The sequence below is a fragment of the Mytilus galloprovincialis genome, chromosome 3 (assembly GCF_965363235.1).
Source record: "Mytilus galloprovincialis chromosome 3, xbMytGall1.hap1.1, whole genome shotgun sequence".
NCBI lineage: Eukaryota > Metazoa > Mollusca > Bivalvia > Mytilida > Mytilidae > Mytilus > Mytilus galloprovincialis.
This window is the reverse complement of record NC_134840.1, coordinates 37,533,449-37,560,476: the sequence shown is the minus strand read 5'-3', so window position 1 is coordinate 37,560,476 and position 27,028 is coordinate 37,533,449. Positions and strand designations below refer to the sequence as shown.

Below are 27,028 nucleotides of genomic sequence, written 5' to 3'. Positions count from 1 at the left end.
CGTTATTACCGGTGACCTCAACATTGTTAATAACACTTCCCTACGAAATATCGTGAGCCGAAATCCATCAATTGGAAATACAACTTTAAAATATAGATGGATTCAGTCGAGGATTATGCCAGGCAATTGGCTAAGCGTGAGGAGAAAGACGTAGATACTCTTTCCGAATGGATTAAGGCAGTGAGGTCGTTGCTACAACTCAGAGTTAAGAAACTGAATGGGTCTATCAATGCCCATGCTACGTCAATCTTTAAAGACCCTAATGTTGCAAAACACTTATCCTACCTTCATGACAAATATCCCCGCATATAAAGCCCCAAACAACATCGTTTTTGTGTGTAAAACTCATTACATTAACTGCTTGATAAACAAATAGGTATTGACAATTCACTTGGAAACCCAACATATACCCTCACGACACTTACCAAAGAGGAAATCCTCGATAATCATAGGTCTGTTCTATGTTCCTTCGGAATTTCAACCAAAGATGATGACCTGGATTTTCCATCACTGTATTGGATACCTAAACTGCATAAGTGTCCTTACAAACAACGGTATATTACTGGGTCTGCCAAGTGCTCCACGAAAGCTCTTTCTAAATTATTAACATCTATTTTATCAGCAATCAAAGACGGGCTTCAAAGTTATTGTGAAACTGCCTATTCTAGAGGTGGCGTGAATCAGATGTGGATACTTAAAAATTCCAAAGATCTAACTCTCTTTCATCTTGTAATAGTATTAAAACATTAGACTTTTCTACACTTTATACAAGTATTCCACATTCCAAACTAAAAGACAAATTGAAAGAGTGGTATTGCTTTGTTTCATAAAAAAGAATGGCCAACAAAGATACAAGTATCTTGTCTTAGGAAGGGATAAATCCTACTTTGTAAAGGATCACTCCGATTCAAACAAAAAAATTTCTGAAACTGACATTATCAAGATGCTTGATTTCTTGATTGACAACATATTTGTTACGTTCGGAGGACGTGTTTTTCAACAGACTATCGACATTCCAATGGGAACGAATTGTGGCCCTCTTCTTGCCGACTTGTTTCTTTATTACTATGAGGCTGACTTCATACAGGAACTTCTTAGGAAGAAAGATAACTCTACTTTCCGCTATATAGATGATGTTCTTTCACTAAATAATTCAAAATTTGGTGACTATGTCGAATGCATCTATCCCAATGAACTAGAGATGAAGGATACAACAGACACAATTAAGTCGGCCTCATATCTTGACTTACATCTAGAAATTGACAATGTGAGACGATTGAAAACAAAACTTTACGAAAAAAGAGATGAGTTCAGCTTTCCAATTGTGAACTTTCCATTTCTAAGTAGCAACATTCCAGCAGCACCTGCATACGGTGTATATATCTCCCAATTGATACGATATTCCCGTGCTTGCATTTCCTATCATGATTTTCTTGATAGAGGGTCGTTGATCATAAGAAAGCCATTAAATCAAGAGTTCCAAATGGTGAAGTTGAAATCATCTCTTCGTAAATTTTACGGACGCCATCACGAGTTGGTTGACCGTTATGGAATAACCGTTTCACAAATGATATCGGATATGTTCCTTACGTCATAACTACAATCCCATTCCCTTTCATAAATGTGACCTACCGAATTTGACAATTTACCGGATTTGTTATCTCATAAGCAACACGACGGGTGCCACATGTGGAGCAGGATCTGCTTACCCTTCCGGAGCACCTGAGATCACCCCTAGTTTTTTTGTGGGGTTCGTGTTGTTTATTCTTTAGTTTTCTATGTTGTGTCATGTCAACTATTGTTTGTCTGTTTGTCCTTTTCAATTTTAGCCATGGCGTTGTCAGTTTATTTTCGATTTATGAGTTTGACTGTCCCTCTGGTATAGTTCGTCCCTCTTTTAGGAGTAATTGCCCTTTAAAGTAAATTTTTAACAATTGTAAATTTTTGTAATTTTTTACAAAAATTTTCTTCTCTGAAACTACAGAGACAAATTTAACCATACTTGACCATAATCATCATAAGGGTATCTAGTTTATATTATAGATTATATCTCTGAAACTAACGCATTTAGAGCAAATCTCACAGGTGACAAAAATGTTCATCAGATTTAGATTTATCTGCCCTCAAATTTTCAGATGAATCCGACAACCCTTTGTTGGTGTTGCTGCCCCTGAGTTCGAAATCTTACAGAAGTTTTGCAGTTTTATCTTAGATATCATTATAATATCAATTGTTAATTATGATTTAAACCTTAATTTACATGATTTCCAAAGCATAAGTAAAAACAGATGACCGACACAGGCTCTTGAGAGCGTCTAGTTTAAACTAGATACCCCAATTAGGATTTTGGCCAAGCCCTTTGGACCAGGTGAACAAAAAAGGGTGTTTTAACAAGAAGTTATTTCATTATTGAAAATAGCTCATTTTGAAGTGATTTTATTTTTGGAAACAAATAACATGGACATGAAATTATAAGGCAAAGTTAATCGTGCAATGTATATTGATGTATAACATCATACACAATACCCATTTTGATATATCCAAAACTTCATCTCAGCTAGAGCGGCCAAAGTTGCAGGGAAATAATTAGACAAATAGTTATAGTAATTTTTTTCCTGTTTGAAGTGAAAATAAAATTAACGGTACCAATTTTCTTGCACCAGATGCGCATTTCGACAATACATATCTCTTCAGTGATGCTCGTGGCCAAAATATTTCAAATCCAAAGCTTATATAAAAGATGAAGAGCTATAATCCAAAAGGTCCAAAAAGTATAGCCAAATCCGTGAAAGGAATCAGATCTTTGCATGAGGGAGATACATTCCTTAATTTATAATAATTTCTATCATTTTGTAACAGTAAATTTTAATAACACAAAAAAATCCGTATTTTCATGCCAGTACCGAAGTACTGGCTACTGGGGTGGTGATACCCTCGGGGACTAATAGTCCACCAGCAGAGGCATCGAAAGTATATGATTATCAATTAAGTTGACTCTCAATATGAATACTGTAAATGTTTGATACACAAAGTATAGTGCATTGATTATAACATTCTATACATCCTATCCATGAACATTTCCAGAAAATTATCACTGTAATATGTGCTTAGCTATTCACGTCACAAAATAGTGATACACCTGTCAAGAAAATTACGTAACTTTTGCAAGGCGCAGGATTCTAATATTTGTTTTAAGAATATAAATGATGTCATTGTTATAGTCATCTTTGGATTTATCTCCCATTGTCTAGAATATTGAAAACGCAATATTTAATGTTTCTTCCCACTGATACGTGTAAATTAAAGAAATCTTTACCCTTCTGTGCTTACTAGCACTTTGATTTTTAATGGGAATAATCTAATTGGATGAGTATCACAATAATAAGAACCCACATTTTGATATCTGATACATATACCTGTATCCAGTTTTTCTCGAAATCGCAATAATCTTGCATGTTCTTTCTTTAAAAACAGCTATGATAAATGCAAGTAATATTTTTTGAATTTATAGTATATATGAAGACTCAAATCTATGGCGGGTTCAAAATCTATGGCAGATTCCTAATCTATGGCAGATTCCTAATCTATGGCAAATGTGTCGTTATATACGCCAAACAACTCAAATCTATGGCTGATTTTTGTTTTCTCCAAATCTATGGCAGATCTTTTTCATAACGTCACAATTAAATAATGCCATATTACATCGTCGCTGCCGAATACGACGGAACCGATGGATTTGAACACCAACATTTTGCAGATGGTTTAAAGGAGGATGTGGCCGTTTATCCGAAAGAGGGACAAAATGTGCTGTACCGACCGAAGCCCGCGATGAATAAGGACATCGATGGTTTTCAGTACCGGAAATTTTATAAAAGGATTTATAAAATATATTTTACGTCTGGCAAAGTTTATAAACAGAAAGATCAAATTACCTGATACCAACTTGATTAGAATTGTCATCGAATAAAAAAAAATAATTAACTAAAATAACATTATGTGAGAATTCAAACTGTTCATTTTAAGTTGTCTTTTTTAGCTCACCTGGCCCAAAGGGCCAAGTGAGCTTTTCCCATCACTTTGCGTCCGGCATCCGGCGTCCGTCGTCGTCCGTCGTCGTTAACTTTTACAAAAACCTTCTCCTCTGAAACTACTGGGCCAAAGTATAGCAAACTTGGCCACAATCATCATTGGGGTATCTAGTTTAAAAAATGTGTCCGGTGACCCGGCCAACCAACCAAGATGGCCGCCATGGCTAAAAAAGAACATAAGGGTAAAATGCAGTTTTTGGCTTATAACTCAAAAACCGAAGCTTTAAGGGCAAATTTGACGGAGGTAAAATTGTTTATCAGGTTAACATCTATCTGCCCGGAAATTTTCAGATGAATCGGACAACCCGTTATTGGGTTGCTGCCCCTAAATTGGTAATTTTAAGGAAATTTTACTGTTTTTGGTTATTATCTTGAATATTATTATAGATAAAAATAAACTTTAAATAGCAATAATGTTCAGCAAAGTAAGATTTACAAATAAGTCAACATGACCGAAATGGTCAGTTGACCTGACCCCTTTAGGAGTTATTGCCCTATATAGTCAATTTTTAACCATTTTTCGTAAATCTTAGTAATCTTTTACAAAAATCTTCTCCTTTGCAACTACTTGGCCAAATTATTCCAAACATGGCCACAATCATCATTGGGGTATATTGGTTAAAAAATGTGTGACGTGACCCCACCAACCAACCAAGATGGCAGCCATGGCTAAAAATAGAACATAGGGGTAAAATGTCGATTTTGGCTTATAACTCTAAAACCAAAGCATTTAGAGCAAATCTGACGTGGGGTAAAATACTCTATTAGTTCAAGATCTATCTGCCCTTAAATTTTCAGACAAAACGGACAACCCGTTGTTGGGTTGCAGCCCTCACATTAGTAATTTTAAGGAAATTCTGCAGTTTTTGCTTATTATCTTGAATATTATTATAGATAGAGATAAACTGTAAACAGCAATAATGTTCAGCAAAGTAAATTCTACAAATAAGTCAACCTGACCAAAATTTTCAGTTGACCCATTAAGAAGTTATTGCCCTTTATAGTCAATTTTTATCCATTTTTCTAAAATTTTAGTATTCTTTTAAAAAATAGTCTCTTCTGAAACTATTGGGCCAAATTTAACCAAACTTGGCCACAATCATCAATTTGGTATCTAGTTTAAAAAATGTGTGCGTGACCCTGCCAACCAACCAAGATGGCCACCATGGCTAAAAATAGTACATAGGGGCGAAATGTAGATTTTGGCTAATATCTCTGAAACCAAAGCATTTCGAGCAAATCTCACAGGGTTAAATTATTTATCAGGTCAAGATCTATCTGCCCTGAAATTTTCAGACAAAACAGACAACCTGTTTTTGGGTTGATGCCCCCGAATTAGTAATTTTAAGGACATTTTGCAGTTTTTGGTTATTATCTTGAATATAATAATAATAGATAGAGATAAACTTTAAACAGCAATAGTGTTCAGCAAAGTAAGATCTACAAATAAGTCAACACGACCAAAATTGTCAGTTTACCCCTTAAGGAGTTATTGCCCTTTATAGTCATTTTTTTTTTTTAATTTTCATAAATTTTTGTAAATTTTAAGATTACATTTTCCATTGTAATTACTGGGCCAAATTCATTATAGATAGAGATAATTGTAGCAAGAAGAATGTCCAGTAAAATAAGATCTACAAACACATCATGATCACCAAAACACAATTTTGTCATGAATCTATCTGTGTCCATTGTTTAATATGCACATAGACCAAGGTGAGCGACACAGTCTCTTGAGAGCCTCTAGTTATATAAAAACCTGCCTTCTTGTTTGTTAAGGGACTTGAACTAGTTGGTTTAATGAATGGGCCATACAGGTACCATGCATTAAAAAAATATTATTTTTACCGGGCGCACCATTTAAATATTTCAGTTTGTATTAGGATATATGAATTCATCATTGGTTGACTGTTATGGAAAGTTTATTTCACAAATGTTTATATGCTCCCGTTGTCGTATACTTCCACTTGTTTAAGTCAAGTCATTGGTCGTATATATACTGCATTGTTTCCCATTTGCACAAAATTTACCATAGGTTTGGAAACAACAAAAGTCCGCCATAGATAAGGAAATTACAAAACTTGCCATAGATTAGGGTTTTAAAAAATCTGCCATAGATTTGGGATGGCATGACGTCATATTTGCCATAAATAAGGAATCTGCCAAAGATTTGGAACCCACCATAGATTTGAGTCCTACATATATATTATCAATGATGAGGGTTAATTCAGAAAAGCAATTCTGACCCTAAAAAGATTCCCATATAGTGTTGCTTTCATTATATAGGTGATTAGAGCTTTAGAGTTTTCAATGGAAGACAGTTTGGCAGAAATTGTGTTGGAATGGAATCTTCCTAAAGGATGCACAGCTACAAATATCCCTTCACAACAACCTAATGTATTAAATGGTGATAGACTTTCCATTTTTGCTATTATTCAGAATACAAATAAAGCGGTAATTATCATTGACTAATCAGTATATTTTATTTTTTAACTGTTTGTATTTGTTTGAAGGAATGTAACAAGACAGACTAGACAAACTACACTTCTTCAATACTCTATCAAATATAATTATTGTCTCTATGTTCTTTTGGTTTCATATCGGGTTTTTTTTTGGTTTTTTTGTTGTATCGAAGCACTGGTCATTATGAACTTTTGCCTAAATCAATCGTCATTTGTGATATTTGTCCCATGATCTCAACTTCACCCCTGGTTGTCTTTAGTTATATTTTAGTGTAAGCAAAGTCTATTAATTATGTATTTCTTTAAATTATTTATGAAATTGTATTACATTTAGAACTATTTCAATTGAATATCAAAATTATGTTACATTTATACATATTATGATACAACTAACTAAATTATAAATGAATAGCTTGCATGTGAAAATATTTTCTATTCTGAAAGAGATATTCCAAATTTATTCTTAGTTTATGATTTTTTGGTTTTAACTTATAAAGAAATCAACTTCTGATTATTTATCAGTAATGTTTTAAATTTGAATTTCTGTTTGGCTTTCTGAATGTATTCCATAGACTTATTTCACCTTTAATGTCCATATTCATAAAAAAAAAACAATAATTTTTCAATTTTTAAAATTTACATTATTTATCATAACCTGTAAATGGGGACGAAGTTTGTTTAAATTATTTTTTTTTGTATTTTAAATATTTGTTAAAAAAAAGATACGGAAGTACCGTAACGTTTCCGATTTTGGTTCTGTTGTTAGGGATTTTACTTGTGACGTTATTTAAGTTATGACGTCATGTTCAATGTAAACAAAGAAACGCAATGCATCAGGTAGGCCTAACGTTTATTCATACCAAAGACAAAGAATGATTAAAAATGAAATATTGGTATTGTGTTCCTTGCATTTTACTAGACTAATCAAAGTCTCACGACAACAAGACCGGAAGAAGGAAGTAGAGTTATGTGTTCTGCGCAGATCCGGAAATTAAAAAACACGACAAAAAAAAATTTGAACGGTTTTGACTTCATTACTACAATGAAAAATTCGGGAAATTTTCCCGATTTTTGTTTTTTTTTTTTTTTTTATTGAATTTTCTACTGTAATAGGGGACTTCGTCCCCATCATATTTCCTTTAGAATATACTTTTTTGTTTGTTTCAACTTGATTGCATTTCTTTCCAGAAATCTGTTGAAGGGTCAGTAACTCTGAAAGGTTTTATTTCGGGAAAACAGCTTGCTCATACTATGGATATCAAAACCTCATCTTATTTACATCCTGATTTGCCAATTCATCGTGTGGCTGCAAAACACCAAATTAAAGAGCTAGAAAATGGTCCATTATCAGGTAATAATCTTTAGAAATATTTCAATATTTTTAGCTGACATTTGTCATTGTTCCTTCGCAGAGTTCAAATTTGTGTGTTTTCTGGAACAAAAATAAAATAAATGAAATTGAATTTTAAAGAGATGTACTGAAACCACAGACTTCAGATTATTTTTAGTCACTTTTCATATTTAATCTTCAAGAGTAACTATCTGAATTTATATGATTTTTAGCGTGACAATTAGAAAACTATTTGAAAGAATATTTGTCCCTGATCACTGGAAAACAAATATTATATTTTATGATATTGAAAGGTTGTATTATTTTCATAGACGACACCTAAGGAAATGTGTGTTATTGAAAGGTTGTATTATTATTTTTATAGACGACACTAAAGAGAAGCTCATCATGATAAGTACAGCAGCCAAAGTTATATCCAGATTCACAGCCTTTGTAGGAGTGGATGTGCAAACCAAACTCCCAGTCACTAATGTGAGTAAATTCAAAACATTATTTCATTACAATGATCAAGGTATTGTGTTATCTCAATGTCACATTTCCTTTATATTTTCTCTATTAATGCCCCTACCAATTGTTGCCTTTGTATGTCATTCCAACACTATATCCTGCTGAAAGTAAATAGTTGTAAAATATAGAAGGAACTTTTTAGCTTTAACCAAACATTTCCTCCTCTGAAACTGCTGGGGACTGATTTTGGGGGTTTAGTACAACAGTTTAGGAATAAGGAGCAAAAAGAAGCATTTTTCTAATTTCTAGACAATTACTTGTGTCTAAGTGTATGGATCTTTCTGAAATTGTACCACAAGGTTCCATATCACAAAAGGAAGGCTGGAATTGAGTTTGGGGGTAATGCCCTAGACATGCAGGAATTTGGGGCAAAAAAGGACCAAATCAATGATTTGTATACGCCTGTTTACGGGACATATTAAGGTATACCTCTGTCGATCTGTCAGTCGTCAACATGTCGGACATAACTCAAAAACGCTTCGACCAATTTGCAAGAAACTTTGGTCAATTGTTTATATCTATTGACATGAGCTCCCTTTTGGTTTTTTATAATTTTTTTATTTTAAGTTTCCGAGTTTTGGGGTTTAACTCATTTATAAAAAGGGGATTTTCAAGTTTTAGGACAATAACTCAAAAATGCTTTCAGCAGTTCTCATGAAATTTGGTGAATTGTTTATATCTATTGACGTATGCTCCCTTTCGATTTTAAAAAAGTTTTAGAGTTAACATTTCTGAGTTATGGGATTTTTCATTCATGCAAAGGGGCGATGTTCCTGTTTTCGAACAATATCTTTACGGTGCTTTGAGCAGTTTTCATTAAACTTTGGTGACTGTTTTATATCTTTAAAAAAAAGAGGGACGAAAGATACCAGAGGGAGAGTCAAACTCATAAATCGAAAATAAACTGACAACACCATGGCTAAAAATAAAAAAAGACAAACAGACAATAGTACACATGACACAACATAGAAAACTAAAGTATAAACAACACAAACCCTATCTAAAACTAGGGATGAACTCAGGTGCTTCGGAAGATAACTTCCCTTTAGTTTTTCACAAATTTTTGATGTGACATTGAGAAGTTATTGAACTATATTCTTAGAAAACAATTTACATGGATCCAATGCCGTCAGTCACCTCCTGACACAACGAAGCAGCACATCCATTTTGGCCAGGCAAATATCCACATTTTGATATAGGACGGGCTCTGACGTCGCAAGGCATAAGTTTGTCTGGCAAAACAGCCATTAGCAATCAGCAAGACACTGTCATGCCGATCTTTTATTCCATGTTGAATTTTTTTTAATACGGAACCAGTTCGGGAATGATCTCAAACTTCTGGATTTGATAAAAAAAAATTAAGAAAAACAAACAAAAAGTTAAGTTGGCTGCTATTTTTTCAGTAGGTTGGGGTGTGAGAAAACAAACTTAATTTTAATGTTGGTCTAAATAAAGGCAACAGTAGTATACCGCTGTTGAAACTCATAAATCCATGGACAAAAAACAAAATCGGGGTAACAAACTAAAACTGAGGGAAACGCATTAAATATAAGAGGAGAACAACGACACAACACTACAATGTAACACACACAGAAACGGACCAAGCATCAGACAACATCCCACGAGAATAACAAATATAACATCAAAACCAAATACATGAATTTGGGAAAGACAAGTACCGTGACACGTCTTATCGCAATGTGAATTTACACTCAAAAATAAGAGGAAACAAACGACGCAACGTTAAAATGTAACACACACAGAAACGAACTATAATATAACAATGGCCATATTCCTGACTTGGTACAGGACATTTAAAAAGAAAATGGCGGGTTGAACCTGGTTTTGTGGCATGCCAAACCTCCCCTTTTATAACCATGTGAAATATATCATTAAAATGACAACTCAACACCACAGGACTACAATATAAATAAATTGGAGACTACAATTGACAAAGAAACACACGAATAACAGCCAACAAAAGGCAACAAGTTGAAAATTTTAATACGCCAGAAGTGCATTTTATCCACACAAGATCTACTAGTGATGCCCAGATACAAAAGTTTGAAAGCCGAAACAAGCACAAAGTCGAACAGCATCGAGGACCGAAAGATCAAAAAAGTTGTGACAAAAACAGTCAGGGTTTTCTGTGAGTTACCAGAACATCCTTATTATTTAGAATAATGTATACTTTAGCAAACAGTAGATTTATAAAATTAATAAACAAAAGCTGTACATGATAGAACTATAACCAGACATTTGCAACACAAAATGTAGACACATCCGAATAATTTTAAACCTCAACGCTAAGTGACGTCATATTTGAAATTATAAAAAATGACAAAAAAATGATGACGTCATTTGAATTTGTAAAACAGATCATCAAAAAAATGAAAAATGACGTCATTTGAATGAATAAGATAGAATTAGGATTGATTTAAGATTATTTTTGAACTAAATACTGATATTGCTTCTAACTCAGAAGCTCATTTCATGTTTTAAAAATCCTTTGTTGAATCTGCTCTGATTGAATATTTATTATTTTGTAAATTTGGTGCCATTTTAGGCCCTTATAGCCTCTACGTTGTCCCTGCAGAACATATCTTTCTTTCCTTATTGATTATGACGACGATGAGCAAAACAAAAATTATGTCTACAGTTTCATATTTAGATGTATTAGCATAAAGTATAAATCTGATTTTTTTGTTATTTTCTTATTTCAGAAAAAGTGTCAAAAAGGTAAGTAAGTTTTATTGGATATACTTTTTGTTGTTGTTGGTTGAAAAACAAAATACCAGGTTTTTTTTTAGAAATCAATTAAGATTTTGATGTCAAAAGCTTTTCTTTAAATATATATCAATATTAAATTCTAGTTATCGATTAGTTTTGTGTATACGTACAGAGCATTTAGTCATCAATATCATGAAAGTAATATTTAGTAGTTTGAAATACACATTTTTAGGGCATGGTTATCATTCAAAAACACAATACATACAAATAATTGAAATTTGATTATCAGCTTATACTGTCAATTAAAATCAGTGCATTTATGATCTCACAAACCAATGCAATGTTTGCATTAAAAAAAAGTAGTAGCACTATTTTAGATTTCAAGCACGTCATTGAGGACAAAGTATGTCTTTCACCTGATCAACAAAGACTTGTACACAGGGGACAATATTTGGCAGATGATTGCACTTTTGATGATTATGGTAAGTTAGTGTGTGCATGCAGCAAATGGCACTTCCAATGAATATGGTAAGTTAGTGCATGCAGCAAATGTCACATTTAATGAATATGGTAAGTTAGTGTGTGCAGCAAATTGCACTTTCAATGAATATGGTAAGTTAGTGTGTGCAGCAAATTGTACTTTCAATAAATATGGTAAGTAAGAACATGCAGCAAATGGCTTCTTTCAATGAATATGGTAAGTTAGTACATGCAGCAAATGGCACTTTAAATGAATATGGTAAGCTAGTGCATGCAGCAAATGGCATTTTCAATGAATAAGGTAAGTTAGTGTGTGCAGAAAATGGCATTTTCAATGAATATGGTAAGTTTAAAAGTGTGTGCAGCAAATGGCACTTTCAATTATTGATTATCAGTGTGTATATGTGTGTAGCAAATTTTAGAAGTGCTTGGAAGTAATCATGCAGATTAACTACAAAACATGCAGCAAACTACCGTATATGGTTAAAATCACATTAGCTAGAAGAATAAGTTTTTCTAGCGTTTTTTCTTTCAGCAAAATAAGTTCCTCATTACCAGATTGTTCAAGCTTTCAAATTTTAAACAAAATGAAAATTATGGCTGAAACTATTTTCGTATAAAAGCGCTTTATAGAGTTGGAATTTGTTACCAGTATTCATGCAAACAATGCCTTAAAATCATATTGCCAAGAACTTTATGAACTTCATGAATGAGATTCATCTAGTAAATGATTTTAAATAGAGATATGTAGGATATTTCATCTTGAAAAATGAAAAATAGGATTGGCAAAGACGGGAATTTGTTTGAATTAATATTGAATGTATGTTTTGTAGGTATTACAGATTGTGATACACTCTTCATGCTACTGAGACTTTGTGGAGGGGGATGTAGTCCAGAACAATGTATAGAGACGGGATCAGAAAAATATGGTATGACAATTTAGCTCACCTGGCCTTAAAGTCCATGTGAGCTTTTGTCATCACTTGGTGTCCGTAGAAATAGGGATGCTAAACTGACTGCATATATTATTTGTATAAAGCTTTATAATTCAGACGGGAAAAGACCAGGGAGTTCATACCTGGTATGCAGATGACTTACTAAGTGCCCATTTGTCATATATTCGTTGTCCTTTGGTCATTTTCGAGTCCATTAGGCAGCGTTCACTTGACCTCATCTTCGTTTCTTGGAACTGTGATCAAGATAAATGTTTAAAAAATTAGTTCCCTTTTTTAAATACTATAAACAGTTGGTCAACTATATTTGTTGTATGGAATGGTTGAATAATGTACATTTCTGGCAGCCTTTTCTTACCTTGAACCTTATTTTCATGGTTCAGTGGTTGATGTTAAGTTTTGTGGTTTAGTCTGTTTCTCATATACTTAAGCAATAGGTCATCTATATTTTGTGTATGTGTCTGTCTGGCAGGTATCATCTGATCTTGACCTTATTGTTATGGTTCACTGGTCGATGTTAAGTTAAGTGGTTTATCTTGTTTCTCAGATCTATTAATCATTTTATGCACGGAAAGATTTCTTTTCAGTTTTTTCTTCATTATTGAACTCTGTTGACATGAAATTTCAGATTGGTAGAAGGTTCCTGTGGTCTATTTAAATAATAAATACTACACATTATGATTGGAACTATAGATGTTTTTTATACAAATATATGGTCCAAAGGCTAGGTCAATTAAAATTAATTGGTAAATTTTCAATCCTTCCCGCACCCACCAGGCCTTTTTTTCCCCAAACAACAAATCATGAACTATAGTATTTTCTTAAATTCAAATATGCTTTTCAGCTCTTTGAAAAAAACTGAAAAACTATATCAAAAGTCATGTAATTTTAAAATTTGTCTTGCAGTGGGGCTTTAATGGACTAAAAGCAAATTAAAGTATCCACAAAAATAAGTTAGTTTACAGTATATGCCTCTTTTGTAGAGAACCAAGTGAAGACAACTTTAATTCAACTTCTTGTTTTTCTACTTTAGGTGATATTATGATGAATTTAGTGGATCTGCAGCAGTTTGATGGACCATAGAAGTATTCAGATGATTTAGTGAAGTTCTTGGGAACAAATGAAGAAAATTTAAAGAAATTTGATAGTTTCAAAAGTTACAAGGTATTTATATTTTATTATCCCTTCTATAAGATGTTCAAACTTATTAATTGTAATAAACAATACAGATATTATATAAGTATGAAAATATTTCTCTATTTATTCCCCCGCTGTAGTAGAGGGTAAGCAAATTTTAACCTTGTCTGACTGTTTATTGTGCAGAATTGCTGTGCCAAAGTTGGTTTTTCGTTCTCTAACTTTGATTTGCCTCAATCAAATGTTATGAAACTCAAATACAATGCTTATTACTACAAAACTCAAATCAAGTATTTTTTATCCTTATCAATTATAAATTTTTGTATAAGGAATTGCTTCCCCACAGGTGGTAAGACTGTCTATAATTTTATGTTCTTTACTGTTTTAGTTGGATGTTTGGTGCACAGCCTATGCTAATTGTCTATAATTTTATGTTTTTTACTGTTTTAGTCGGATGTTTGGTGCACAGCCTATGTTATAGTGTTCCTGCAGAAATTCCTTGAGAAACATGCTGATGAATTGAAGTTTATTGTGAGCAAAGCTATGAGTTGGCTAGAGTCACAGAACTTGTCAGGACAGGGTGTCATCAAATTATTAAATGATATCAGGGATGAAAATATGCCTATTATGTATTGATAAACGGTCTTTATTGATATAGTTAACACTATAATTAACCTACACTAATGTGCATGTAAATATTATATAATGCTACGTATTGATAATGGTAGATATTTTGTGGTAGTGATCTGTAAGACAACGTGTAGCATAGTTAACGTCAGTAGATATTTTGCCGGATGCATGTAAATATTATGTATCTGCCATTATTCTGCATGGCAATGTGTCATAAGTAGCAGTTTGTGAATTACATCCAATATATCTGATAAATTTAAGCTAATACCATATCAGTTCATTACTAGTATAACTGACAGTGTCTCAAGTATAAGAACGTGGAAGTTCTTGAAATGTTTAAATTGCTTTTGTTTTATTTTTTGAAGAAGTGCAAGGAGAAAGCATTTCAATGTGTGAATTGTAGTTTTAGGTTATGTGGCACAAAGTGAGCTTTTCTCATCATTTAGCATTAATTTTTGTTGTCCTCCGATAACCTTTACAAAAAATAACTTCTCTGAAACTACTGGGCCAGAGGACAAGGGGTGATAAGAGGTATTTTTGGCTCAAATCCAAAATTTCTCTTAATTTGTCATGTTGTTAGTCTTTACCATAGACCTTCTGAAAATGGTGGCATATTGGGTCTATGTTGTATATTCTGTTTCTTAGCAACCAGTTTAAAGTGGTTTAAAAAGGTTTATATAATTTCAAATATCCTAAAAATACAGCTTAAATCTATACATATATGTTAGAGAAAAAAAACAGTTTGACTTTAATTTTGGTGTTTTTGCTTCTAATCATATTCTTATGTTGAAAGCTAAATTGGAACTTTAACTTAACTTTTCATAAACCACATAAAGTAAACCTCTTCTGTACCTCTTAATTAAGCAAGCTTGAATTCATACCTCACATGAAGTGATGTCCCCCCTAAAACTCAATATTAACCATGCCTGAATACATAAACCACATGAAGATAAGTTACCTTTGATCCTTGACATTAACAAAGCCAAAAGGCCCCTCTAGAACTACATTATCAACCATGAGAAATATTTAAAGTTATTTAACCAAAAAAATAGTTATCTTGATGTTATCTTTAAATAGAAACTTGAGCAACCTTGTCCTATGTTACAATAGCTCTTTTGTTTATCTTGACATGTGCGTATAGTTATTTTGTTATGATTGTTAGAATAGTTATTGGTAAATGTGTTTTTTATTAGCATAAAATTTCTCAAACCTTTTTAATATTCAACTATGCCAAAGTGACTTTTCCTGTTTATAGATATAAGAAGATTTGGTATGAGTGCCAATAAGACAACTCTCCATCCAAGTCACAATTTGTAAAAGTAAACCATTATAGTTCAAAGTACTATCTTCAACACGAAACCTTAGCTCACGGTAAAACAAATCAAACTGGGAAACCAACCGTCTAATCAATATAACAAGAGGCTCTCAAGAGCCTGAATCGCTCACCTGGTAAACAATGCCTTATTAACTAAATTAATAAATTAATGTATGTTGTAAATTAAACAGAGTAACAAATGCCATGTACTATCCTGGAAATACCTTTTAAAGCCTCTTATGAACCTCTGGAAAGAAATGGGCATGAGTTCGCCCTACACTTGATTAAGATACAGTCTAGGTCAATCTGATGATTCACAATACAATTGCTATTAACAGTTTATCTGTATCTATAATAATATTCAAGAAAATAACCAAACACTGCAAAATTTCTTTAAAATCATCAATTCAGGGGCATTATACCTGAAAAACAAGTTACCCAATTCGGCTGAAAATTTCAGGACAGGTAGACCTTGACCTAATAAATACTTTAACTTCTTGTCTTATTTGCTCTAAATGCTGGAGTTTTTGAGATATAAGCCAAAAACTGCATTTTACCCTGTGTTCTATTTTTAGCCATGACGGCCATGTTTTTTGACGAAATAGAAAATAAAACACAAACTTTATTTTATACACCCTACTGATCATTCAGTTGAAGTTTGGTTGAATTTGGTTGAGTAGTTTTAGAGGAGAAGAATTTTTAAAGTTAGCAAATATGATGAATAAATTGTGAAAAATTGTCATTAAAGGACAATAACCCCTTAAGGGATCAATTGACAATTTCGGTCATATTAACTTATTTGTAGATCTTACTTTGCTGATCATTTTTGATGTTTACAGTTTATCTTTATCTATAATAATATTGAAGGTAATGACCAAAAACTGCAAAATTTCCTTAAAATTACCAATTAAGTGGCAGCAACCCAACAATGGGTTGTTTTATTCATCTGATTCATCTTGACCTAATGAACCATTTTACCTCATGTCAGATTTGCTCTAGATGCTTTCGTTTTTGAGATATAAGCCAAAAACTGCATTTGACCCCTATGTTCTATTTTTAGCAATGGCGACCATGTTTGTTGATAGATCAAAACTTCGGATACAATTTATAAACTAGATACCCTAAGGAACATTCAGTTTAAGTTTGGAAGTATTTGGCCTACTAGTTTCAGAGGAGAAGATTCTTGAAATAGTTTACGACGACAGACGACGACGGACGACGACAGACGACGACAGACGACGACGGACGACGACAGACGACGACGGACGACGGACGCCAAGTGATGGCATAAGCTCACTTTGGCCCTCCGGGCCACGTGAGCTAAAAAACGAGAAACACATCAACAAACAACAACTACTAAAGATCGGATTCCTGACTTAGAACAGGTGCATACAAATGCAGTTTTTAATAGGTACCAACCTTCACCCCTATCTGAAACAATAGTGTAACATCACATGCATTGATATTTACTGGATATTAAGCAAACCATGGATAAATTCCAAAATATTTCAGAAGTTCCTTCAATAAGCTGTTATTTACGGATACCTTAATCAAATGATTCCTTATGGTTTTCTAAAAACAATAAAAGAGCGGACGAAAGATACCAGAGGGACAGCCAAACTCAGATCGAAAATAAACTGACAACGCCATGGCTAAAAATTAAAAAAAAAAACAGATAAATACTAGTAATAGTACAGAAGACCCAACATAGAAAACTAAAGACTAAGCAACACGAACCCCACCAAAATCTGGGGGTGATCTCAGGTGCTCCGGAAGGGTAAGATCCTGCTCCACATGCGACACCCGTCGTGTTGCTTATGTACAATTGGATCTGTCCTTGGGGCAACATTAAACTTAATTATAAATGCGTTGTTAATAGCTTGCTTTGAGTGTTGTGAAACATCTTATCGCTGATTTAGTATTATACAAGGTGGCAATGTTCTTATACTTAGTGTAAGCATCTTGCTCCAACAAACTTGATTTAAGTCTGTTTTGTAGCCTTTTTGGTACTTTGGATTTTAGATTATTTTATGTTTTGTGCTTTCTTAATCTATGGGTTTGAGGTACATTTTTGTTGTATACATAATAATATACCAATACTTATAAAACAAATGTTTTTGAGAGTGAAGAAAAAAACTATTTCATTTATGTCCATCATAATTAAATTCAAAAACAGATTACAAACCAGGTTTATAACACAACTTTCATATGTGGTAGCTACTTCATGAATTAAAGAGTCAAATTATACAACAAGTTTCACATGTGTTTTCATTGTTCTTTGTGGCTGAGATTCAAACTAAATGAAAAACCCAGATGTGTATATGTGTATACACCTCAGTTTGTAATGTATTTTCATAGATTCCTGCTAGAAAATGTACTTTTCTAGTAGGAATTTATGAAAAAAATCCTACCAGAAATATTCAAATTAGAAGGAAAATTGACAAATATCCAGGTAGGAATTTTACTTTCCTACAAAATTATTCCTGCTAATTTGAATATTCCTGGTAAAAATCACATTACTTCTACTAAAAAATTCTGCTAAATTTTTCGGCTGTTTTTCCTTGCAGATTCCTGCTACAATCAAGCAGGAATATGCGCACTTTCCTGGTAGGAATTCTTAACAAATTCTTACTAGATTCCTTGTTCATTCCTGTAGGACTGGTTCATACGAGATGCCCTGTGAATATCTTCAGGGTGATATTTTTAAAAAATTGGCAAAGCTTAAAATTCTATTATAATTTAAAAAAAACCATTGAAACAAATGTGACAGTAATTAAAAGAGGGGCGAAAGATACCAGAGGAACAGTCATACTCCTAGATCGAAAATAAACTGACAATGCCTTGGCTAATAGAGACAAATAATAGTACAAAAGACACAACATAGTGAATATTTGAGTTAGGCAAGCAGGAATTATCATTTATTTTTTTGCTGGAAGATAAAAGGGTACATAACATCTAAGGGAAAAGGTAAATTGCAAAAATACCGAACTCCAAGCAGTGCAAGGAAAATTCAAATAGGCAAATGCCTTTTCAAATGACAAATTTAAAAACTCAAACACATAAAAAAAAATGGATAACAACTGTCATATTTCTGTCTTGATACAGGCTTTGCCTTATGCAGAAAATGGTGGCTGAAACCTGATTTCATAGCTAGCAAACCATCTCACTTGTATGACAGTCACAAAAAATTCAATTATATTGACAATTCGTGGAAAAGAACCAGACATAATTGGTAAAAATGTCAAAAATAGGGGTACAGCAGTCAGCATTGTGCTACAATTTTAGTCAGTATAAAGACCAACAAATATGCTAACAAAGAAAAATTAAATGGCATACTGACAAAAAACATAAGCAAAAGTTAAAAACTAGTATACAAAAAAAACCAACAGCACATCAATACAGGGCTTCAGGATGCACAAGTGCCTAGCTACACCAAAAGAATATAACAAAAAATGGACTAAACAGCAAAGATTAATAATTTACAAGGGCAAAAAAACACATTATAACACATAATAAAGATGATGAACAAAGTAAGTACCTAGAATCTATATATCAAGACTATCATGTATTAGTCTTGAAGTTGATATCGAATGTCTTTGTATCTTCCTATGAACTTTTTTTTTTTAGAAAAAGGACTAGATTTTATTTGATATAACTCAGGTGTATCAACTTTCTACTGAGACACTGGTGACTTTTCATAAAACTGCAAGCTCTTAAATAACGAATGAGTTGGAAAATGTATATCCCTATGCAGTTGACGTTGGTATATTGCTACTAAGATGGGGGAAGTTTACAATTTAAAAAAAAACTCCTGCATACTGATCACTTGTTCTTCTGTGTAGCTCTATATTTTACCTTGTCAAACTGATATATGTTTCCGATGAATCAATTCTGGGAAATTGAATCGTTCCAATTTCTTGAATTTTGTCAATAGGTCAAAGATAATATTCTTTGTGGAAACGAAACGAGCCAAGTCTTTTTTTCGCCAAAGTTTTTAGTTCCCCCATAAAAAAGAATTAAAGGAGGGCATTCAGGAATTAATGAATGTAATTTGATAGCAATAAAATTGAGAAAGGAAATGGGGAATGTGTCTAAGCAAGTATACTTTTATACAAAATGCTTTCTATCAATGGCTGTACAAAATGAAAGATAGTTATATTTCTTTCATCGGATATGTGTGTATTGGTTTGGAAGTGAAGGAATATATATATACCAAACTATGATGGGAAAGATGAGATAGACTATGAATTGGTATTCAAACAACCACATACACATCAATTAAAACATTAAAACAATATCATGAAAACAACAATTTAGTTACTTCTACCATTTAAATGTGGTCGTTATAACTGGGACTAATACATTATTTATTGGTCCGTACAAATACGAAATTTCAATCCTGGTATCTATGATGAGTTTATTAGTCCCCTACCGACAAAGTAGAAGGGGACTTGATGTTTGCACTCTGTCCGTCTGTCTGTCTATCTGTCCATCCGTCAGTCCAAAAATCAGTTTTCCAGACTTTTTTTCTTCATGTTTGAAGATCTTGATTTGGTATTTGATGTATTGTTTTATCATGACAAGTTACAGGTCAAGTTCGATTTTCCCGGTTTTAGCTTTTCGAATTTCGTTCCATTACAATGATTTTTTAACCGGTAGGGGACTATGAATTGCAATGCAATACTCACAGAATGCTTGTTTATTGTACTGTTGCATATAATTTGTATTAACAAAGTACTCGTCTCTACATACACTTGTCTTGTTGCATTCGATTTGTCTTTATAGCGTACTTATTTTTCCTTCCGCGTGTCTTTTATTGTTACCTTATCTTTTATTTTTGGTTTAGTCAGTTTCATTGTTAATAGTCATTGTTAATGCCCGCGTCACACTGTCCCGATTTTTACGCCGATGGCAACACGATAATGGAAATTTTCAAAATCGGGACTGACCGTATCCAGATCTGCCTATTCGTAGTGCCATCTTTAACCATCTTTAACCATCGGCCACTTTTTCTAGCCTTCGGGGACAACTTCGGGAAGTGTTCTAAATTTTTTAACATGTTAAAAAATCCCCGAAGGTGCGTCCGATGTTGAGGGTTCGTATTGAGTTCGGTTCACCATCCTCACCATCGTAATTTCACCGGGAATACATCTTTGCACATCGTATTGCATTCGTGTTTCCATCGTTTCCATCGGGCAGTTTTGACGTTACGATGTCTACACGAATGAATCACGAAGATACCCGAAGGTCTTATGATGGCAACACGACTTCGTGAAGACCTCGTAATCCAGTCGTGTTGCCATCGAATAAAAGTACGAAGGCGACAAGATGGAACTACGACGGCAATAAATCCAGCTAAATGTAAGTTGATTTTCGCGCTAAAATACATTTAAAGTGCCATGCGCGATATGCACTGGTCAGTCTAATACGACAGTTAAGAAAGACGTTCACAAAACATGGAGCTCATATCATATGATTCTATGAGAACAAGAAAGGCGACAGCGTTGTTTCTATTAATTCAAATGGAACAAGAAGAGCAGCTATTACAGGCTCAGGATTTACTTTTACAAGAAAAATATTATTTTTTGGCAATTTTTCATATCAAGTAACATAATGAAAATCATAAACGCGCCTCGTACACCAACACTGCAGGTACACGTATATAGGGAAACCAACTTTTTCTTCATTATTCTAATTTTTTAGGTATCGTCTGAGTTGTTGTCACACGAATGTTTACTCCATAACCATTTTGTTTTCTATATGTCATATTTTGCCGCATTTGTTGCTTTCCCCACATCCTTCCGTTTGTCTATATTATTATGATATTCTCCTGGAAAGAGCTCTTTTTTAATAAAAGGGATCAACGAACCCATTACCTTACCTCTAAGATAGATCAGTAAACGTGGGCATAATTATGGGTGATTATTCAGACTAGTGCACACATTTTACAGTTCAAACAAGGCAATGCCGAGCGTGGCATCCCCTCGTATGTAACATATTGGGGACAAATATGGACACTATATTTGTATATGACACATGCAGAAAATGGTAAATTGAATATGCATATATACATAAACTATTTTTTTAAAAATCAACCAAAACATTCAGTAACTGGAAATACCTTTAATATTGTCTTTAGAACCAGCAGGTAAAAAATGAGCAACCAATTTCCTGTGTATTATGCTATTTCAAGGAGAAAAAACAAGTCCATCTGCATGACCTTGACATTTGGCCTTGAACGTAAAAAATGTCAGATCATTACAAGGAGGAACAATATACCAAATGTGGTTAAAATCTTTTGAAGCATATTGGTTTTAGAGTGTCCACAAGGGTGATATTGCCTTGTATTACAACTGCCATTGTGACCTTGACCTTTGAACTTTAAAGTCAATAGCGCTTAAGATATTCTTAACGAGTAACACCATACAAAGTTTTGATCATTTTGGTTCTAGAGTGTCCATAACAATTTCATCTACACGCAACTTACACGTAGAAGCCGAGGGGATAATAAACTAAGTTTTATAAGAATTAGACAAAAAGATTGATTTCCCGCCATGCATGGCAGACTTGTACAGAAACGATATGTTGTCGAAATTTTGTTCGTATCTTTTAGATATCGTATGGCCATCGCACCATCATCGTAATCCATCGTTTAGCCTTCGTAATCCATCGTTTAGCCTTCGTGATCCATCATGTAGGCTTCGGCTGAGATATGAATCTTAAATACCCGTCTTCGGTGAACCTTCGTATGTCCATCTTTTGCTATCGTATATAATTTCGGCACCATCGTATAGACTTCGTTATTCATCGTACTTGCTTCGGTCACTTTTTGGTATTTTAACGAGATCGGGACCAACTTCGTACGAACTTACTATTTTCGCATTCGGATGTCCATCGTTTATAAAAATCGGGACAGTGTGACGCGGGCATAAGGGTAATTTTGCTTAGTCTTATTTGCAAGTACTACAAGCAATACGTCAACTTTATTAGGAAGTTATTAAATCAAGAGTTCCAAATGGTGAAGTTGAAATCATCTATTCGTACATTTTACGGACGCCATCACGAGTTGGTTAACCGTTATGGAATAACCGTTTCCTAAATGATATCGGATATGTTCCTTACGTCGTAACTACAATCCCCTTCCCTTTCATGAATGTGATCTACCGAATTAGACTATTTACCGGATTTGTTATCTTATAAACATCACGACGGGTGCCACATGTGGAGCAGGATCTGCTTACCCTTCCGGAGCACCTGAGATTATCCCTAGATTTTGGTAGGGTTCGTGTTGTTTATTCTTTAGTTTTCTATGTTGTGTCATGTGTACTATTGTTTATCTGTTTGTCCTTTTCATTTTTAGCCATGGCGTTGTCAGTTTATTTTCGAGTTTGACTGTCCCTCTGGTATCTTTCGTCCCTCTTTTATTAATGAATCGAAAGATTGCAAAGTTTACAGTGTCTGTATGTCAGTCATTTTTCTCATTCAAAATTATTTGCAAGGATTATTGTTCAATTTTAAGATAAAATGATGGGATTAAAGGAATAATTCAGCAATATAATCAATTTGGAAGAAAGGCTGATTAAAGAAAAATACCAAGACTTTTTTATTTAGTGTAAAAGATTCAGCAATGTACATTTGTTTTGATTTGTACTGATGGTTTACATAAAGCAACAAATGAAACAGCTTTATTGCAAATTTATGATGATAAAATATGAAATAGGTATCATATTAGAGTTGTTTTGCAACTTATATCAACGAGGTTGGTATTTGGCTATTTCCTGCCCTTTTAATTCTTTTGATTTTATAAATCTTGTACGTTTGGTTTTAAGTGCACCAGTCAAAGCTTATAGATACGTACAATATAAATAAACATCAGTATCATATATTTCAATAACTAGCACTAGATCGGGTACCTCTGCCGTTATACTTAAAACCTGATGGAACCATGGCCCCGTTACCATTTAAATTGTCTAGAAAATTAATCATAGAGTGGTTTTTAATGGTTTATTTTTTTTTTCCACAGAAATAAAGTATAATAAGTGCAATTTGTGCGCGCGTCCGGCGTACTAAATTATAATCCTGGTACCTTTGATAACTATTGTACAGGAAAAGAATAACTCTACTTGAACCATAATGATTCTCACATAACATCACTCGGATGAAAATATTGTAATAAAGTAAAGACAACAATTAAATATAGTTACACATTAATATGCCTTCAGCAAGTTATTCTATGAATTTTTAATGGCGTATAACTTGCTTTCTTCTAAAAATGAATGTATGAAATACAATGGAACAATACTTGTAACTTGCTTCAAAAAGTAAAATCACAAAAATACCGAACGCCGATGAAAATTTAAAGTTCCTTATTAAAGGACAAAATCAAAAGCTCAAACACGCCAAAGAATGGATAACAACTATAATATTTCTGACTTGGTACATGCAATTATGTGTGAACAAAACAAACTGACGTCAAAGGTTAAAATGTAAAAAAAAAGGATACAGCAGTCAATATTGTGTTATAATCTTAATTATTATTAAAACAAATGAATATGTAACAGAGAAACAAAAAAGGATATTTGAACAAAGTACATTAGTAAAAATGACAGACAAGAAAACCAGAATTTACCATCGCACATTACCACAAAGACGTAGTGTATAAGTACAAAGCCACGACAAATATATATAATAGAAAAACAGACTAAAAAGTAAAAGTAATATCCATAAAGACAAATAAAAGAATACTATAACACGTTATTAAGATGATAAACAACATCAGTACCCAGAATCTAGTATACTTCAAGACCATTGTGTATTATTTGTGAAGTTGATACGGAATACTTACCAACAAGGTGAAGTTGATATATTGCTACTACGGTTTGGGAAAATGATAATTTCAAAATTTAAATCGTCTCGTTTGTCATAGACTTTGATACTGAGATGAACGCATATATGTCAAATTCGTGGTATAAGTCTAAAAATGAGGCGGAGGAAGCGATATTTGTTGTTTGTTTAATTTCTAGTTCTGAGGATATTTTAATTGAACCCAATCTGAAAAATTTGGATTGTTAATGGAAAAAACATATTCAATATATCTGAATGTGAAATTAAATGGTCTTCTTGTTTTTGACAAGTGTCTGAAGGAACTCCGACTAATATGAAAAACTGAGGAATGCCAACAATTTATTGAAAAAGTCCAAATTCAACAATAACGTTTTCATTTTTATGTTGAATAGCATTGTGGATTATTTCTTTTAGACAATTTTTCATTAAACTGATTTAAAAAAGATCGAGATTTAAAATATTAGAAGTTTTTTAGAGTTTTTTCGAATCAATATGTGTTAATAGAGAATTCTCGATATCTGACTTCACTAACATCATACATAAAGTATACTTAAGAAATCACAATTAAGACTATATTTGAGATTGAATTGTCTCCCTTTTTAAAAAAACAAAAACCAAACCATATCAAAATGCATTCAGCTATAATTTCGCCATTATCTTCATATTTTTCTTAATCTAATTAGGATATTTGAATTAAGACAACATTGTTGTACATAGGGAAAACGTTTATTTTCAGTTAGGGAATCATGAATACATTGAACTTTTACCACAATTAAAACAATCTTAATTGATACTGTACGTGAAAGTCTTTTTGTTTATAAGAAACAAACCGATCAAAAACCAGATACAGCCCAATGCCATTAATGGATAGTTTTATGCTTTATGGTCTGGTGTGGTCTTTTTGGAATGTTTTCGTCTTTCATTTTTTTTCATACTTCTTCATCCCGGGCTTTAATATCTCAGATCGTTAATCTATGTCCTAGCTTAGACTATTTCTTACGAGTTATTTAGTGTGAATTGTTGCAACTGTCTTTTTAAATTGATTTTTACCGACTGCTGTTGCATCACTTTCTAAACTTAGGAGAGCATTTTGAGTCGGTAAACATGTTTGTCCACCACCATAATTTATGCTCGGTCATATGCTACTCAGTGCTTGACTTTGTTGCTGTTTATAATATTTGTGTTTGGTTCGCACATGTTTGCTTTCTCGTTTTAATTCCCTTGCCTTTCTCTTTCCAAAATAGAGATTTTGTCAGTACATAATTAATCGACCTTTAAGCGTGCATGCACGTCTTCAAATTGAAAAGCAGTTTCGATATTTTAGTATTTATAGTGATTCTGGTAACTTAAAATTATTGACCATTAAACCTTAAGAAAAATAATCGTAATTAATGGAAGCAAAGGAAGGTGTAAAGAGCTGATATCCAGTTTAGGATTCAATAACTGGAGACACTGCTATACATCTGTTGTACTTTGTTTAAAATGCCAAGGGTTAATTATTAAGTCAAAGCACATTATCATTAAACTATTATAATTGAAATAAAAAATCTCAAAATACAAATATCATCTCACTTTGTTGACCGTCAATCAACAATTTTCAAACCAAAATAGGTTGTATCTCTAATTTAAAGTTGTGTTTAACGTACAGTTATCATAACTAGTATTTTGAAGGGGTTTTTCAGATATACTTTATAGTCAAGTCAGAATCAACATATGTGTGAAATTATAAAAAATCAAAAGATAAATGTTTATGGTTGATACAAAACTTCACGCCAACATATAAATGTGTCGTATATCTTGTATCAAGATAGTTCTTGTTTGTTTATTGTCGTCAGTACATAATTAAGGCAATCTGAAATTGAGCCCTGGCTCTGGACTAAAGCTAAAAAACGAAGGCCATACGGTAACCAATAGTTGCTTAAAATCAACATTATTTCCCCTGATAGTTAGCCATCTGATTGTTAATACTGTTAGATATCGACGATTCATCTTTCGTGTCGAACAAAGGATTTTTTTAAAAGTTTATTTTTGTTGGCTTCATATATATACTTCATCAAATTGTCTGTACGAATTAAAATGCCACTCCGCACCAATTATTTAAACACATAAAAAGATAGTTCGTTCCTTCTATGATGTTAACATTAGAAAGAAAAATAACGGAACATCTGAGTTGCTATCTCCTTGCCATATTCTACCAAACAACTCTTTAAACGAGTATCCACAGTAAGGTTGAACATATAAATAACGAAGGTATTTTTTGGGAAGAATTTCTTGCAAATACGTTTATGAAATATCGAACGAAACAAGTGTGGACACAGACTAGCGTGGACAGTATCCAGCATATAAGAGAATTACTCGGTCAAACCAGACATAAGACCCAAACAAATTCGAACTTGATCTGGATTTTATCATGGACATTTGCCAGCCAGACGATACCACCAGATAGACCACCAGAAAGACAGATAAACAGACAGATCAGACCACCAGAAAGACAGATATACAGACAAATAGGACCACCACACCGACAAGAC

General features: G+C 33.2%; 1 protein-coding gene across 1 annotated transcript in view; it reads left to right on the top strand.

Moving 5' to 3' along the window:
- The window catches only part of LOC143066252 (von Willebrand factor A domain-containing protein 5A-like), a 39,817-nt gene extending 24,142 nt beyond the window's left edge, over positions 1–15,675 (top strand). Inside the window, exons 11-18 of the mRNA XM_076239243.1 lie at positions 6,375–6,542; positions 7,739–7,901; positions 8,266–8,412; positions 11,132–11,147; positions 11,451–11,620; positions 12,452–12,547; positions 13,605–13,735; positions 14,159–15,675. Of these exons, the coding sequence (XP_076095358.1) occupies positions 6,375–6,542; positions 7,739–7,901; positions 8,266–8,412; positions 11,132–11,147; positions 11,451–11,620; positions 12,452–12,547; positions 13,605–13,654 (810 nt within the window). The 3' untranslated portion in view covers positions 13,655–13,735; positions 14,159–15,675. The remainder of the gene's footprint in view (positions 1–6,374; positions 6,543–7,738; positions 7,902–8,265; positions 8,413–11,131; positions 11,148–11,450; positions 11,621–12,451; positions 12,548–13,604; positions 13,736–14,158) is intronic.
- Positions 15,676–27,028: the final 11,353 nt, after the last annotated feature.